The 19,866-nt window shown below is 32.2% G+C and overlaps 1 protein-coding gene across 1 annotated transcript; it reads left to right on the top strand.

Annotated features, from left to right (window-relative positions):
• Positions 1 to 557: 557 nt before the first annotated feature.
• LOC113400245 (solute carrier family 25 member 16-like) lies at positions 558 to 19,411 on the top strand. The gene is made up of 6 exons (XM_026639750.2): positions 558 to 1,012; positions 1,193 to 1,419; positions 11,228 to 11,416; positions 12,534 to 12,690; positions 13,461 to 13,602; positions 17,223 to 19,411. Exons 1-6 carry the CDS (start codon positions 949 to 951, stop codon positions 17,398 to 17,400), a joined length of 957 nt encoding a protein of 318 aa, XP_026495535.1. The 5' UTR covers positions 558 to 948; the 3' UTR covers positions 17,401 to 19,411.
• The last annotated feature ends 455 nt before the right edge of the window (positions 19,412 to 19,866 follow it).

Here is a 19,866-nt window from a genome sequence, read left to right as displayed (position 1 = left end):
TCCAGTAAGCCATGACATCTTTTGACTATCGTTGTCAGTTTTCCTTGAAACCCTTGTCGCTAGACAACGCCTAGAGAACTTTCTTCCTTGAGACCATTAATAATGGATAGTTATAGTAGTTCAGACTTACACCAAGAGATGGCACTAAAATGTCGATAACGTATTGTTTTAATAAAACAGCATTTTTTTCTCAAAATTCATTAAAACCCTTTAAAATAATAATTATAATGTAGGTATGTTATGCTATTAAATTTAGTAAGACACTATGAACAAATTATAAATATAAATAATTGTTTTTATTTTATATTTTATCGCTCATGGCGTGACAAAAAGAACAAAAATCACAAAGTAACAAAAACTTCTTGTTCAATTATAATTTTTAATTTACCCTTATTTTATAAATTATAAAATAAATGGTGACGGTTTACATTTTTGTTGTCTATTTTAGTAGAAATCTGCTTAAATCGAAGTAGCTTTGCTTAACTACTCTGTCCAATAAAAATTACCGGTGTCTCATGTCAATTATAAAAATGACAAGTATTGTCAGTATCAGTTAGTGTCAGACGAACGTCAGCGTTGTAAGTTGATGGTACGATTGAAGATAATCTTAATAATGTAAACGAAAACTATTTAGCCATAATTTTCTCTATAAGAAAATCGATCTAAATATATATTAATAAGTGTAATTTATTGGTTGTCATTTTTAATTTTTATTTATATTCATAAATAAATTTAAATTTGGTGACATCGTTGATAATCAAACAAAGAAAGTTTTGTTTGCAAGTCTGAGGTGAAAGTGTGTTTAATATGTTGCGTTCCAAATCGTGAAGACATGTTCCTCGTCTATCGTCCATATAGTGTTAATTAATCAGGTACCTCCAATTAAGGTGGGCAGGTCAAGTGTAAGGATTTTGTCGTTTTCCTTGTGTTTCTAACATAAATTCAAAGATGAGTCTCACGATGGAACCCAAAAGTGACCTAGAATTTATACTCAAAAATTTATTAGCTGGTGGTGAGTATATTCCTCTTTTTTATTTTATTATAAAAATTAGCCTTTAGAAATGAAATTTGATTGAATAATAAAATGATGTTTAACAATTATCTTCAAGTATTATTACATATATAAAAAAATATTCTTTATATAATACAGTAAATTTTATTAATATTCTCATATATTTCATCTACAAACCAGGTGTAGCAGGTATGTGTGCAAAAACTACAGTTGCTCCATTAGACCGTATCAAGATACTGTTACAAGCGCAGTCAGTACACTACAAACAGCATGGTGTGTTTGGAGGACTTATGGCTATTGTTAAACAAGAATCTTTAATTGCATTATATAAAGGAAATGGTGCTCAGATGGTTCGGATTTTCCCATATGCTGCGACCCAGTTTACTAGCTTTGAAATTTACAAAAGGGTAAGAAAACTCTTAATTACTATTTATTCTTTATTTAAATTGTTTGTTTTTAAAATATGCTATATATTTATTTGTTAAGTAAGCTCTTACTGTAAGAGTCTACTTCAATACTCATAAGTTTTCAAGATTGATTTCAGTAAGCTAGCATTTTATACTTATGGGTATTCTGGCAAGACTAATAATTATTTACAATTAATTAATGAATACTTTTTCCAAATATAATACAGTTTGTTTAAATATAGACATTAATAAACAACAATAATTTTGAAAATAGTTGCAATTACACCAATGAAATCCCTTTTTCATTTTTTATCGGTGATCAGACATATGTTTATATTAAGATGTGTAGAGCGATAGTGACTTGAAGGTGAGGCTAGTGCCTGTTCTGACTTTTAACAATACATTATACATTTTTACTCTCATGTACTAGTATATTGGTGTGAAATGATACACTCTGCATATCTTTCTTAAACCACGAAGCATTGGCAATAGTTCACAGGATGTTGTTTTGTTCAAACTAGTTCTGTATAGTAGAAACATTCTGTTGCTCTTGGTGGTGATGCCCCATCTTGAAATACCGTAAATCCAAAGTTAAATCAGCCAAACTCAGTTTAAGTGATTGTTGCCGCACAATAGATACTTTCCCTTTAATGTGAATGTAGGGTGTATTATGGTTGAGATGTTTTGTCAATGATCCGGACATGTGTAGGCTTCGTTGAATGAAGGGAATGACAAGTCTTGCAAACATGAGTGACAATAATTTACAAACTAAATAAGTCAAATATTTAAGACTTAATAACTTAAACTGTATATCCAACATAAACTAGAGGCTATTTCCAACCACAAGGAAAATAAAGACAAATAAACAACTTTCACGTCAGATTGACATAATATTGTTGGTCAATATCTTGAAGATTCTATTATATTCTATTATAGATTTTCGAAATTGTGGCGTTTTGAATGGCGGCGAAATTTTTCTTGTTACTTACTATAGAAATAAAATTTTAGTGTATGTAAGTAGTTAAATGGCATAGTTTTGTATTAAAAATAAAGTTATATTATAGCATAATGTAGCTAAACTATTGTCAAATCGCGTGAAATATGAAAATCTTAAGTTTGTTTACATCTAACTACTCGTTCTTCGAATGGAATAGGCTGTATTATACTCTGACATCCTCTTTAGTGAAGATGAGACTCTTTGAGACTTTCAGTGAAGATGAAACATAAGTTATTTTGTGAATAATTCTGTACATCCATTATACCTCGAACTCGAAAGTCAAACCGTTTTTTCGTCAAACCGACAAACCGAATTGATAAAAAATCCTATTTTCATAAATATTAAGATTATTCAACACGTGTAAAAGAGAATATTTAATAGCGCTAGCGAATTTAGATACTTAAAACGGATATCCTGATGTTTATTTGAGTACAATTGTTCACCTATTATATTATGGCTCCCCTACCAAAAGTACCGGCGTAATATATTCTACAAGCAGACTGTCGGTAAACGTCTTCTGCCTTATATTATATACTACAACCTCCGAAACCCGTTTCATCTTAGTTTCATGTAAAATGTTTTAGTAGTTCTAACAATATGGTAATACAAAAAAAACGTCTACTAAAATAGTAAAATATATTTGTATGATGCCATTTTATTTCTGAAAAAAAAAGCGCAGGGAAGATTACTCACGTCGAATAAGTGTTTCTAACGATATCGGCCTGCCTGCCAACTATTGCTAGCTTTGGCTATGCACCAAAAATCAATATAAAATGAAGGCAAAAATTTAATTAATAATCAACTTATTAAATAACTAAAGTCAGACCATCTGGTAGAGTGCGTAAACAAAATGTAATCATTTTATTTATTAATACATTATTGGAAACGTCTCTATAAATAAAAAGCCAATTTTGTACTCCTTTATCAGTAGTAAAGTTGCTCTTTCAGATATAAAGATAAAGATTGAAGTGCAGTCGATATACATTTTTTTTTTGGAAAAAATACAACCGTTCAGAACGTGACTACTAATGGCAACACTTATCTCTCAAAATCTCAATCTTACAATGTATTATTATACCCATACACTAGGAGTAAAATTTATTGACTATTAATTTTATGTTCATTTTAACTATTAAATCTTGATAAATTTAAGATTGTAATACTTAATTTTCTTACTTAATACTTGTTTATATTTTTTCACATCTAGTAAGTAATAACGTACAAGGATTAGTTTCAATAAAAATAACCTAAATTTAAAACTGTGGCCAAACTAAATAGATAAATAAAAACGAAAAAAAAGTATTGTAGGTGATAATCTTTTAATATTATTAGTAAACAACTTTAAATCGTGAGGCGCTTATCAAGAAGATATGTCTTTTCGCAAATATGTATAACCAAGATTAGAACAGGTTAATTTTTTAAATTGACTGGCTGACAAGGCTCTGCCTCTCTTTAAATTATTACGAATATTATTAAAAAAACGTGAAAGGAACAAAATGATTAAACTACTGCCTTACTTCCACATTACGATTCAGTGAGGCTTTTCTGTAATAACAAACTCGAAACGTAAATAAGAAATCGATCGTGAAAGTTAAAAAAAAAGTGATAAGCCACTTGGTCTACAATATTTAAAGAATGCAGCGTATCCTTTTAAGCCGGTTTTCAAAATTTAACGATCGTGACGAGCATGATGCGCCAACGTAAATTTTTCGTAAAAGATAAGCTTTGTAAGGGATAAAAAAGTAATAGAGAATATACAGCCTATTCCAATCGAAATAGGAATAAAGATAAACAAACCTTAGATTTACGTATTTCATATAATTTGCTAATAACTCAGCTATATTGTGCACTACTAAGAGTACCTACAAAGAGCCAATGATTAATACATCTTTATTTATAATACAATACTTAACTACTTATATCCACTTAAATTTTACTTCCAAAATTTCGATAACAGTTTCGTCGACGTTCAAAACGCCATTTTTTCGCAAATCCATAGTGAATATCATAGATTAATCAAACTCTCGAACAATGACATCGCATCAATTTGCTGTCAAATGTTTTTTATTTGGCTTTTCTCTTGTTATGGTTAGTATACGTTACTTTTTATTTAAGCAGTACCTAATGCTTATTTTCCTCGTTTTATAAGCGGTCACGTATCGTTTATCCGATTGACTTAAAGCTTTGTACCGTTAGTATTGAATAGTTTCCGATATCTACATATTAGGTATATATACATATTATGTATTGGCGTGTCGTTCAATGTAATTTGTATAATGTAATTGGTTTTGCTAATTTTAAAGGCATTAAAATTAGCAAAACAACAAACAAAATCTTTATTTAAAAAACTTTTAACTTCTTCAATTTCACAGTTCGATTATTTAAAACCAATTATTTTATATCAAAGATTGTATTATACATTGATATTTAATGTTTTTTTGCGTATGGTAAATTCAATAATACATGCAATTTATTCGAAAATATAATATAAAAAACATTTAAAAAAGCGTGTCCTCAGCTTAGTAATGTCATCAAAATTTTTTTCAGTATATTTTGATTACTTACGGTATCATTTTACGGATCTTAGTGGATACATTAATCAGGAGTGAATGTAACCTAACTTACCGTTAGTTAACGTCACGGTTCTGCGTATAACAGTTATGTCTACACATGCTGTCCATTAAATTAACTTTTTTTTTATGGTATAGATAGGCGAACGTGCAATTGGACCGCCTGGTTATAAATACTCACTACCATAGGCATTGATGCTCTAAGAAATATTAACCATACTATCGCCAATGTACTACCAACCTTGTGAACTTAAAGACGATATATCCCATGTGCCTTTAGTTACACTGGCTAACCCTTCAAACCTGAACACAACTGTACTAAGTATTGCCGTTTGGCGGAAAAAATTGTGATGAGTGGATGGTACATACCAAGACGGGCTTGCGCAAAGCCCTGCCACGAAGTACCTATAAACGTTACTAGGTATCATTGAAGTATAACTATGTTGACAATGAATCAATAGATTTAATACATCACAAGGCACATATTTAATAACAATTATACCGATTGCTTAAATTAATGTTACATTTATTTGGTTATTGAATTTAATGTATTGCCTTAAATAATTTACTATTAACAGAATGTATATTTGATGAATAATGTTTGCTTAATTGTTGCTATTGTTATGCAACGATTTGGACGGTGAGTAAGTTAGGAGGAACAAGGACAATACAATTTTAGATCACTTGACCATTTTAGATTCTTACAGCGAATAATATATTATAATGAGTTTGTTTATCGAGTAAAAGATTATACGGAATTGATTAGTGACTAGTTTTAAACGAAACGATATTAATAATCAATTAGTTTAAATATTTTTCTCGTAAGTATATACAGGTAAAGTTTTTGGTAACAGATGCATCAGTGTGATGATTATTAAGGAGAACACAGGCAACGACCAGTTTAATCAGACACCTTTATCGCCTAACAAATGTTTATTGAAATCGAATCGCTATAAATGTTAGATTTGCTAGCGCGATTGCTATTCACGTCTACGCCTTTATCAAATCTTTGTCGTCTGTTGGATAAAGTAGATGCAAAATCTGTGATGAGAAACTAAACTGATTAACTCCAAGACATGACACGTTTACAAAAAATGGGGACATTTTAATTTTTTTTTTAGAAAATTTCAAGTTAATATGAAATATACATCATTATATTTTTTAATTTTCGGCCTCCCAACAAATCGGGAAATTTTATCGTTTTGTTCAGATCTTAATAAAAATTGTGGCATTTGTCTTATAAATAATATCTTCTACTTATATCTGCTTTTTACTAAATGCATATGTACGTGTACATTTTTTCAATGTTTGTCTGTCTGTCTGTTTTTTCCGGCTAATCTCTGGAACGGCTGCACCGATTTTGACGGGACTTTCACTGGCAGATTGCTGTTGTAATAATGAGTAACTTAGGTTACAACAATAACTTTTTTGTTAAATTCAAACGCGCACGAAGTCGCGGGCATAGCTAGTTAAGGCACAAAATCCTTCCATTATACCAGTACGAAGATTGGAAGGAATATACATAAATTTTAAGGTTGCCTGAGAATTTCTAAATCGAAAGAATTGCATGATTTTGCTTGTGGCACACTAACACGGTTTTTAACGCGATATATGGCGTCGCCATCGCTAAACCGGTTTTAGTCCGGAAATCGAAATGGAAACTCGCATAAAACGGTAATGATCGATTTCTTTCATTTTATGTTATGAAATATTTATATATATTTTTTATTCAACATTGTTCACCGGTCATTGAATTTATAAACACACTTGGTGATTGGGCTTTGTACAACTCGAAGCAAATCGAAACGAGGAGACTCAGCGTTGCTTATAATACAAATTATAAAATAAATATGAAGAATTCTATTGTATATATAAAATGTACATACAATATAATCAACCCCACCCCCTCTCGTCCAATATTTATACGCATTAACTGTGTTGTGTACAAAAGAATTTACGTCATCGATTCACACACATATAATTGTATGTTTACCAAATAACTTTCAAGTATGTATTTGTTATGCATATTAAATATACATAATAGGAAATCAAAGTATCAAAATAGCCCATGTTAATTTTAACCAACTATAGCAGGTTCAAATCCGGGCAAAGTTATTCACACTCACTTCATCTCATGCTTATTGCTTGAGAAAACATCGTAAGGAAATCTGCCTGTGTTGGACGAAAATCTGCGTTATGTGAATAAACCTCTTTAACATCAGAAGTGGCTCCAAAGTCCAAACCTTCTCAATCCTAGGAGACCTTAGTTCAGCAATGGTCCATTGACGGGCTATTAATTTCCTGTTAAAGAATATAGCTTTGTCTTCGATGATGAGGAGATTGCATTTTTACTCGTCAATTTTATTTGTAAAATAATAATTAGGGGCCTGATCTGGTGATTATCTGAGCAATAGAGGTTGTGCAGGGCCACAACTCCTTTCCAGACCCAGGGTCTCAAGACGTTTAAATCCGGTCCGGAGGCTTCGTCCCCGTGAATAGTCGCTAGCGTGATTTTATATAGTCTATGATCGTTCTCTATCATTGGGCTATGTATGTCAAAAAGATATTATCATACTAAACTAATATAAAGAATAAATTTGAAACTATAATCTGCAAATAATTTAACTGGTTTAAAAATCGATATTAATTATTCTACTCTCGATTCCAAACGTGCTACTTTCCGATTTTGCGCTCATTCATCAACATCTACGCAGTCAAACGAAGCGAATGAGACGCTAAATCATAAAGTTGGACACGCAAGTATAAATTTTATAATAATTCTCATCATTTCTTAGCCATTCTAATCACTTATTAAACCGGAGAGCGAAAGAGACAGAACTCTACAGGTAAATCCATCTAATAATACTTTAAACAACTAATCAAGGAAAATAATTTAGTTATTGCGACGCTTGGGCGCCAATTTTACAAACATATTTATACTTTATCGCAATCGAACCGAAACGTAATCGCTGCCAGTCCTTTTCTACTAATACAACAATCCAATTGCAGTTCGGTCGAAGTTGAGTCGGAATAGTATGGAACTTATCATAACCGTTATACAATTCATAGGGTAATTCTACCCTGTAGACCGAGTTTTGAAATAAAATAAAAAACTAATGCTTTATACATGTACACAACATTTACTTGGTGGCAGGGCTTTGTGCAAGCCCGTCTGGGTAGGTACCACCCACTCATCAGATATTCTACCGGCAAATAACAGTACTCTGTATTGTTGTGTTCCGGTTAGAAGGGTGAGTGAGCCAGTGTAATCACAAGCACAAGGGACATAACATCTTAGTTCCCAAGGTTGGTGGCGCATATGTGATGTAAGGAATGGTTAATATTGCTTACAGCGCCTTTGTCTATAGGCGGTGGTGACCACTTACCATTAGGTGGCCCATAAGCTCGTCCGCCAACCAATGCCATAAAATAAAAAAATGTTTACTATGATACGCCAATTTTCAAAAACGTATCTTTATCTCTACTATACTTGGAGAACGAACGTAAGCCGAAATAAGTGAAGACACTATTTTATCTGATCGAATAATAAACATGAACTATTTTTTTTATGTATAGTAATCTATAAATAAACATCTGTTTAACCAACTAACTACTCGTGTAGAGTAGTCAGTTCAATAGTTACACGAATGTTAAACAAATGATTGCTTTAAGAAACATATAAACGTCAACCTGTATGCATTACACGTATATAAATGATTTAATCTAAAGCCTATTCCAATAGCAGACGGAATATAGATAATTAAACCTTAGATTTACTTACTGCTCGGTCTTTATTTATAATACAACACTGTTTCACTTATATCAATTTTTACTTTACTTTCAAAGTTACGATAACAGTTTCGATGACGTCCAGATCCAGAATGCCATTATTTCGAAGATCCATAGTGAATATCATAGATTATTCAAGCTCTAGACCGATGATATCCTGTGAATTCGATGTCAAATGTTGTTAATTTTGCTTTTGTCCTCTTGTGATTGGAATGGACTATAGTTATTAATTTAATTAAACTAAAATTAGTGTGAAGAAGTTATTAAACAAATAACTATATATTCTAAAAGGAAGAGAACTGACACACAACATTCCGACACGATGAACAAGTCATCGTCGTAGAGAAAATATGAAAATGATTGAAAATAATGAAATTTAGACTGTCGATGACTTTAAATATTTTCTCTTTATTGGCGTGTATGGTAATTAATTAAATGATAGATAATATTTTAAATCTAAATTGTAGACAATAAATCAAAAGTGCAGACGACTGTTGGTAAGAGGTCACCACCCATTAGCGCTGTAAGAAATATTAACCATTCCTTACATCGCCAATAGGCCGCCAACCTTGGGAGCTAAGATTTCATGTCCCTTGTGCCTGTAGTTACACTGGCTAACTCACCGTACAAAGGGGAACACCACAATACTAAGTATTGCTATTTCGTGGTAGAACATATGAGTGTGTGGTACCTACTAAGCCGGGCTTGTACCAAAAGCTACCACCATTAGTATGCATTATATATTATTAAGACCAAGCATGTGTGCGTACGCAAAGCCTGTCAGTTTTGCTCAGGTAAATTATCAGTTTATTCAGTATCGCGCCGGTTTGAAGGTTACCTAGTCATTATTTACACAAGCATATTGTATGATTGTAATGTATACAAACGCCATGAAAAACATAACATACTACATATATAACCTTAATATGGGACACAATTTTATAAAAAAAGTATCCTACTTTATTCAGTTTTAGATGAACCTGCGACGTAACCCGCGCGAAATTTATAAAATTTTACGTATTAGCACACATTTAACCACCTCGAATAGTGATTAAAAAAAGTCCATCCCCGGCTATGCTATTCATGCTAAAGAAGACGACCTCCGTGGTTGAGTAGTGTGTACACCGGTTTTCAAGGGTACGCCACTGCGAGGTCCCGGTTTCGATCCCTGGAAGTCGATGTAGAAAAAGTTCATTAGTTTTCCATTTTGTCTTGGGCCTGGGTGTTTGTGGTACCGTCGTTACTATGATTTCCACAATACAAGTGCTTTAGCTACTTACATTTGGATCAGAGTAATGTATGTGATGTTGTCCAATATTTACTGAAGGTAATCTTACCGGTCCATCGGTTTAAGCGTGAAGAAGTAACAGACAGAGTTACTTTCGCATTTGTGATATTAGTATAGATTTCCGCCTGCCTTTGCTAATAAATAAAAAAATAATTTATTGACGTTTCAATTTTCACGTAAATGTCCATCAAATGATTGATGAGGCTGATGACCCATAAAATACTGTTTTCGACAATAGTCATCAATATCACAACTCAATTGACCGCTGACACTTCGTCGAAGTCAGTCTTTGTTGAACGATTACGAGACTGGAATATAATTTGTATCTAGGTACAACACGACTTTGAAATACGAATACAATAATAGTCCATAACTATTTAAAATAAAGAATAAATTCCTATACATGAATTAAAACCTTTGTGAATTGTACAAACAGCATTACAAATTTAAAATGAACTCGTACGCTATGTTTTAAAACTGAGTTACTTCTCATTTAAATTCTGTTGCTTTAGGTGTTTTATTGTTTTAATAGCTAATAGCTAATAATAATAATAGCTGTCTGTCTGCGCACTATAGTGCTCACATTCTTTCTGAAGTGGCGTTTTATATTTCTTGTATAGAAGCTATTTAGAACTTTTTGCGAATGTTTTCAAAGATAAACTTTGTCTTGTCTTCTTGTCCTGCCCTATATAACATAACATAACATAACATAATCAGCCTGTAAATTTCCCACTGCTGGGCTAAGGCCTCCTCTCCCGTTGAGGAGAAGGTATGGAGCATATTCCACCACACTGCTCCAATGCGGGTTGGTGGAATACACATGTGGCAGAATTTCGTTGAAATTAGACACATGCAGGTTTCCTCACGATGTTTTCCTTCACCGCCGAGCACGAGATGAATTATAAACAAATTAAGCACATGTAAATTCAGTGGTGCCTGCCTGGGTTTGAACCCGAAATCATCGGTTAAGATGCACGCGTTCTAACCACTGGGCCATCTCGGCTCCTGCCCTATAGTAGGCCTTATTGTAAATCGTATAGATTGTCAAGTAATAATACTATTTGTTAAAGGAATAAAAATGGATTCGAATAACTACAATACCTCTAAATATAATATTAATAGTCTCTGAATATATAATTAAAAGCGTGTCTAAACTTGTTGCAGTATCTGAGCGGTCTGAGTATACCGCTAGTGCAGCACGGTGACAAATTCGTAGCGGGCGCGGGCGCCGGCGTGACGGCGGTCACGCTCACGTATCCGCTGGACACAATTCGAGCGAGACTTGCCTTCCAAGTGACGGGCGAACATCGATATACCGGGATAGTGCATGCTGCCACAACGATATTTAAAACTGTGAGTTGTGAGTTATTATGCACTAAAGGCCCTTCACCATCTGTGCGTACATATGCAAGCTAAACTAACCCTTCATGATGCTTAATATTACGTAATATAAATAAACGTAATATGTCTTATTATTAAATATACATATATTTTACGAAGATACACACTTCATTCGTCTGTTAAGGTTCACAATCCACATTTTCTATAAACTTGTCAAATATATAGTTTTGTGCTAAAAAGATACAGGTCATTATAATATTGACAGTTTATTTCTATTGTTTGCATATATTGCTTAAGGGGTGCATATACGTGAAATACATGTGGTGACAACCGAGCAACATCAACGACGCATATTATAGCAAAATTAAGTTCGCTATTTGATAAATAAAGATAATTTCGGCCAAATAGCAATATTTGGTAGATATTGTTGTGTCCCGTTTTGAGGGTGAGTGAGCCAGTGTGACTATAAGCACAGCGGAGATAATATCTTAAATCCCAAAGTTATTAGCACATTGGTTAGGCGGACGAGCAAACGGTCACCTGATGGAAAGAGATCACCACCGCCCATAGACAATGGCGCTGTAAGAAATATTAACCATTCCTTACATCGCCAATATGCCACAAAACTTTGGGAACTAAGATGTTATCTCCCTTGTGCCTGTAGTTACACTTGCTCACTTACCCTTCAAACCGGAACACAACAATACTGGATACTGCTGTTTGGCGGTAGAATGTCTGACGAGTGGATGATACCTACCCAGACAGGCTAGTACAAAGCCCTACCAAGTAAGTCTTACAATGTCTATGGGTTCGTTGTAATCATTTACCATCAGGTTATATTATTGCAAGGGGTGACCCCCTTTACATATAATTACGTACCGCAATTTACTTTATCAATTAATTTGAAATTGGTAGTAAAGCAAAACTGCTGTCTACCACCCTGTCAAACATCTGATGTTAAAATATCTTACCGACCAATAACACATTCGTGGGTATACATGGGAATTTATGGCTTATTATATTCAAGAACGATCATATGTAACTAAAGCGATAAAATATAACTTTAAAAGTCTCGTACAGTGCAAGAATCGTACTAAAATTATGTTAAGATTATATGATCGTGTTCCAGGAAGGTGGTATTCGCGCACTATACCGCGGCTTCGTACCCACGATGGTGGGCATGGTGCCGTACGCTGGCTTCAGTTTCTACTGCTTCGAGTCGCTAAAATTCTTCTGTATGAAATATCTGCCTAGCACGCTGTGTCGCAAATGCGAAAGGAATACAGGTAACTAATTTGAAACGGTAAAATTATGTAATATCTTATTAATATTGGTAACAGCTTTAATAGTTTATAGCTCATAGATTTTGGATCAGTAAAGAATGTGTCGGCGAATGACTTGCTAGGCAAAAACCGCCCTTTATTTTTAGGTAATTATTTAACCGCGCTGCTCTAATGTGGTCTAAAGGTCTACACACATATGTATGGCGCTCACGATGTTTTCCTTTATCGAGCACAAGAAGAATAATATACAGAAATTAACATAAAAGTCAGATATGCTTGCCTGGGTTTCAACCTGCGATCTTCGGTTAAGGTTCACGTTCTAACCACTGGGTTATCTCGCTTTTATTTTCGTTTATGTATTACTTGAGATTTAAAGTTAGGAATTAATATAATATCAATCAATACGTGACACTTAGAAATATTATATCTATACTCTTTAAATCTTATCTATATTTAATATGTAATATAATATTTGTTATGATAACACACTTAAGTTACTATTAAATAGATAGCATAGTATTAAAATGTTATTGTTTGAAAAATAGTGTACTATGTTTAAGTATTTATATTTTACTCGTCGCCTGCGGATTCTCTCGCGTTTTAGGGATTGGTCGTCAAGTTTTAGGAAGAAGCCTGTGGCCTTCCTTGAGGTTCAAGCTCGCTTTATACCAAGTTTCATCAAATTCGGTTCAGTAGTTAGGCCGTGAAAGCGAAACAGTTACATTCGTATTTATAATGTAAGTATAGATTCACACTTTGGATATTTTTCACAGGCGGACTGGTGTTAACAGTTCCCGGCAAGCTAGTATGTGGCGGGCTGGCGGGTGCAGTCGCGCAATCCGTGTCCTACCCGCTAGACGTCACACGGCGCCGTATGCAGCTCGCCTGCATGCATCCAAGTACCGCCAAGTTCGGGTGAGGCACACATGCAAACACGAAAGCACTCCTGTGTTCGTGGACTCTACATATCTATATTATACACGCACACAAATGTACATATATATGTGATTATCGTATACTCTTCCAAACCCCCACACGATTCGCATTGCACGCAAACTAAACCAAGTCACGTTAGTTTTTCTACGCACACATACGCAATCAGTGCACACTTACGTAAATCATATCCATCATGTATGTTGAAAACAATAATTGTTTTAACAATAATTAATTCATATATGTAAAAATATGTATATAAATGTATTATGACTACAGAATTAAGATAAACTTATTTGTTTGTTTCCTATTTTATATAATATATATTTGAAAAATTGTGGTGATTATTGAGATAAGCATTGATATATATAAGTTATTTTTCATAGTAAGGGACCCTATATTAGGTCCACTATCGATACTATGTTAGTTGGTGGACGGGCAAACGAGACACCTGATTATAAGCGGTCACCACGGACAATAGACATTTAACATTTCCATCACTATGGCGCCCAAACCTTGGGAACTAATACGTTATGTCTTGTACCTGCACTTACACTGGCACACTCACCCTCTAAACTGGAACACAACATTACTAAGTAATGCTGTTGGACGGTAGAATATATAATGAGTGGGTGACACCTCACCCAAACACCACTTGATGGGGTTTGAACAAGCTGATCATAGTAAAGCTTTAACATACTTATACTCAGGCAAATACATGTGACAAGCCTATGCTATCGTGGCTAACTATAGACTAATATATGCACTAAACATTTTAGTGTATAAAGGAAAATCATTGATCTAATTGGTTCATGAATTCATGTTTTACTAAATGTGATAGAATCTGGATATGTGCTAAAAATGGACGGTTGATTATCACTAATGATCTTTACGGTAACGGTATTTCAGCTGCACCCAGACCAGTCAATTCACTTAAGGACTAAAGCTCTAATTAGATCTCGAGACATTAAGACAGCCTCAGCTGACAAAAAAATTATAGAGAATTAATTCATTCTTAAAAAACTTATTCAGACTATTTACAATGAGACTATGAATACTTACACATATGTCAAAAGCTATTTACAATAGATCCGATGGTATGTTTGTATTATATCTATCAACAGTCTACTTGTATTAAGTATTATTATTTTTAATTTATGAACATTTTCCAGCTAACATTTAATGATTTCAAATATTTCTGCATATTATGCTGTAGTAGATAAGTACATTATTTGTTTATTTCATGTAAATAAATAGTATGTCTATGTGTCTTATGTAATTATATTTATATAATAATATCCTTTTAACTAACTGCAACTTGCACTAACTTATTTATTTATGTAGATTAATAATAACTTTATTTTTTATTGCATATTTCTTGCACTGGTGTTGGCAACATTAATAGAAGGTTGGTATTATTCTTTATACAAATGATAGTGGTGTAATCAACATTATTTTTTGTTGTTATTTATTAGTAATGTTGTTATCTATGTCTATTAAATATATTTGCTATGTTTTACGTAGATATATACTCATTGACGTAATAAAAATAATATTGTAGTCTTCTAAGTATTTTCTTGTATTCTTATTGTTAACAAACTTCAAGTAGGTCGTCCATTTTGATTTCCGTACTATTGGCACAAGATACATGTCTAAACTTCCTACCTCTGATACCCGACTACACAGAGTCCCAGAAAATATTCCAAAATGATAAAATATAATTTTAAATGAAAAAATATATTATTAAGTAATGTTTTTATTTCAAGGTTATGACTAAAATAGTGATTACTTAGATGCGAATTAAGCTGTGTGAAGTTTAAAATAAAGTGTCAAATATATAAATGGTAATATCGACTGGTAAAAAATATATAATCTCGCTAATTTTCACCTATGTAATGGTATGGCAGCTTTGTGGGCACCACCAAAAAAAAAACTTGTAATGCAAAACATTTGGAGTACGCCAATTTAGTTGTGTATAACATCTTCGAATAAGGATCGTGCGCGTTGCAGTGTTGTTGCACGTTGTCAGGAGCCATACACTTCTTGCGATTCCAACGTCGATAGTATCAAGTGGATCATTTACTGGTTTGCCATGAATGAATATTACAACTTTCTAAAAAAAATATACATAAGATAGGTTTATGTTACATAATTATTATTTTTGGAAATCACATTTACGTATGAAGACGTTTGCTAATCATAATATTGATATATCATAATATCTATGAACTATGTAAGCATATACTTAACATAGTATCCAGACTTTACAAATATATTAAAATAACCATCAATAGTACAATGGTTTAATGGCCGCCCAGCGATGTAAAAAGTTTTATGATCGATTCTGATCCCATGGATTATTGTCCTACACACTCCTAACAAAATCTATAAGCTTAAAAGTAGGGGTAAATAGGAATATTATACCCTGTTCAAGATAGCTTGATCTTTTTGACAGACGGGCTAGTGATGGGAAACAGAAAATATAACATATATAACAGTCGATGGAAAGATGGAATGCGTAATTCAAATTAGATTTTTTTAAGGATTTTTATAATCGATATCTGTAGCAGTTACTGCCATTGTACAAGAGTCTATTATTTTCAGTGTTTCTATTTAAATTTTACTTTGAAGCAATAATATATAATAGAAAAAGACTTAAAATTTTCGGATAACGCTTGAATCTTTAGGAACTTTTGTATTATATGTATTCAAAGTCAAAGTCAAAAATCTTTATTCAATATAGAAGTGTTTACACTTGCTTATTGATAGTCAAAAATCTACCACCGGTTCGGAATTTAACACCTCAAGGTTTGCAGTCAACTAAAAAGTCATTAGTGTTGTAATATGCTTTAGCACACAAACACTCTTTAACGATTCTTTTGAATTTTATAATTGAATAATTTTGAACGTTTTCTGGGATCCTGTTATAAAAACGTATACATTGCCCCAAAAAAGAGTTACTAACCCTGTGGAATCGGGTACTTGGAGTAACAAGTTTATTCTTGTTCCTAGTGTTAATAGAATGTACGTCACAATTTCTGGGAAAATCATTTATGTTTTTGCGTACATACATAACATTATCAAAAACAAATTGAGAAGCGACAGTCATTATTTTAATTTCTTTAAATTTACCTCTTAACGAATCTTTTGGGCCCAGGTTATAAAAATGCACGAATAGCCTTCTTCTGCAGTACAAAAATGGTATTAATGTCAGCTGCATTACCCCAGAGTAGGATGCCATACGACATTATACTGTGACAAATAACTAAAATACACAAGACGAGCCGTAATATTTTTACAATTTTATAATCATTAAATTAAGAAAATAATATGTTCGTCATTGCAAAGTTGTCGTTCAGAAAAAATTACAAAACTCTCTGTCAAAAAGATCAAGCTATCTTGTACAGGGTATAATAATTAAAATTAATTTAGGGCAATTTAAAAAAATATTTCAAACCTCACTTCTCGTGGTTAAATTATCACATTAAGACATGACTTATCTCAATAAATTAAAAGTATAAATACATAAAAAACTCAGATTACAGTTTCTTTATCGCAGGTCATATTAATATAATAAAACTAATCAATATATTATTTACCAGCACGGGCATGGTGAAAACTCTGACGCTGATATACCAAGATAATGGTATAGTGAAAGGCCTGTATCGAGGCATGACCATCAACTACATCCGCGCCATCCCCATGGTGGCCACATCCTTCTCCACTTACGAGCTCATGAAGCAACTCCTTCACCTCGACACTGGGATGAAACTGTCATAGACGAACCAGCTACTTCTAACGTCGGTAAAAACCTAACACAGTATGTTACAATTTATACAAAAAACTATTGTTAGAATATTGAGAATATTTTGAGACATAAATGAAGTTTAAAGAGGTGTAAATTAAATTTTAAATAGTGAAATAATATGTTATTATTTTTTGAGTGATTTTGCTTTGTGTTTTTGTTATTTAATGTAGAGTTTATGTCGATAATAATGTAATAAGTTTTGATTAAATGTAAGTAAAGTAATAACGGAACTTTAAATTTACAGTACAGTACAGTAGGAACAAGTTGATGAATTAAATAAATTATCAATTTATGTCCAAAAGTTAGGTTATTTCGATATTTTTTGTGAGGCTTCGTGTACATAGTATTCATATGCAGTGTATAATATTTTTTAATAGACAACGGACTTAACAAAATAAGAAACTTGCTTCAAACTTTTTTTTCCAAAAAAGTGGACATTTTATTTAAATTGACCATAGACAGCAAGTTTACTTATAATTTTTTCACAAAATGCTATAATTTGTATTAAATTAAATAATTATGTATTAAAAGTACAATAACAATTTAATTCCCTAATGAATAGCGATTGCCTTATTTGACCATTTATAGTAAAAACAACTATGTAATTTTTACAAACGGACAATAAATATAAATAAAAAATACCGTGTATACTATTATACATAATATTTTAAATAATCAATGTGTAAATCATATATTGATTTTGTTATTACGACTGCTAACGTTCTAAGTTTTTGTAAATTTTTAGGATAGTCAACTATCTGTCCCTTTCTTATAATAAATATAAACAGAGAAGCTAAAACCAGTCAGGCTACAATTATATATAAGTAGGTAAAACTTGAATTTGTTAAAGAACTTTTTCATACTTTTGTATGTGTATTATACTAACTGAACCTGCGGCTTCACAGCTCTTGACATGAAATAATTATAATACTTTGACGTAATTATTATATGACCTCTAAAAATTACTAATACAGTATTTACCTCTTGCGTATTAACAAAATAATCTAATTAAAAGCTTGAATTTTGTAATTAAAGTACGTACATATATACACTCGTTACTATTTAAGAATAGCGATAAACGATGGTACATCTCAGATAAGACATATTTATGAGGATCTAACACCTGCCATCCCAGTATTACAGACAAGCAAAGTTAAAAGTTTAAACACAAATATACTCGTAATAAAAACTGCTTCTCGCAGGTAAACCAAGAATGTTTTATTTTTATTGTATAATGTGTTTTAGTTGTTAAAATTTATTTGAAATAATTATATTGTTACTTTATTTTAAACCACTTAGTCAAAATTATATTTGTACAATAAATATAAAATTACATTTTATAGATATATTTCAAAATCATATTAAATTTGGTGTTTAATGGTTAGTACACGGATAAATGTATACTTAAAATTTATGTTAATCGTTAAGGGCGGGGTAGGACGTGAAAAGAAAACACACTAAGTGAAGTGAACATTAAAAATTAATGACATAAGGAAGATACATTATTGTGCTCTCTATTTACCGTATCTTTTGAAAATGTAATAACAAAGTTCCAAGAAATCATTTAAATTAACGTTTTTGTACCCTCTAAATTTTATGACAGTAACAGATTTTATCTGTGATATATTATTGAATTTTAAATTTAACAGCTTTTCGTTTAATCGTTTCGCGGGCGTTTAGTTAAACGTCTATCATTGAGTTTTCATCGTGTTTTGGAAGGTTTATGCTATATAGCATCGTTTAACTAATCCTTCCATAACTCATTTATAGTACAAGCCGCATTTGTAATTTCCATATCATAGTGACTTTGTTAAAACTTCATTCAACGTCTCCGAGGCTTACTGATAACCTATTATGTCAAACATAATTGAAACTGTTGTTATAAAAGTATTAATCGTAATAAACAGCACAGAATGCCTTGTAAATTATAATAAGTAGGTAAAGAGTTGTATTTATTTTCTAAATAAAAATATTTCTCTACTACACACTTGTTTATTTTCTCCTACCTTTAGATATTATTTACTTATTTTTACACGAAACCTGTCAATAATACCATTATTTGAGTTTTGTGGCCGTAGTAACAGATCTACGAGTCGCATATATTTGGTTTCCTTAACGCTTTAACAATGATTTTAAAACTAACAGTCGTATTTCTAATCATTGCTTTGCGTTGTTTATTTATACACTGATTTCTCTCGTTCTGACATCATTTTTTTGACATTCGAAAGAAGACAGAGTGACAACTGACAAGACAGCATTGGTAATCTAATCACTTTCTAAACCGTTTTTTACCAAAGAAGTTGTTTTAATATAGATTTTGTGGAATATCTAGTCATCAATTTGTCAGTTTTGTGCTCCATCTAGTAAACGATTGCAAATAAAAACTGAAAGGTGTATTTAAACTCGTAGAAAAGACTATGTAATCAAATAACATTTAC

This window comes from Vanessa tameamea, chromosome 17 (genome assembly GCF_037043105.1).
Source record: "Vanessa tameamea isolate UH-Manoa-2023 chromosome 17, ilVanTame1 primary haplotype, whole genome shotgun sequence".
NCBI classification, from domain to species: domain Eukaryota; kingdom Metazoa; phylum Arthropoda; class Insecta; order Lepidoptera; family Nymphalidae; genus Vanessa; species Vanessa tameamea.
This window is presented reverse-complemented; position numbering and strand designations above follow the sequence as displayed.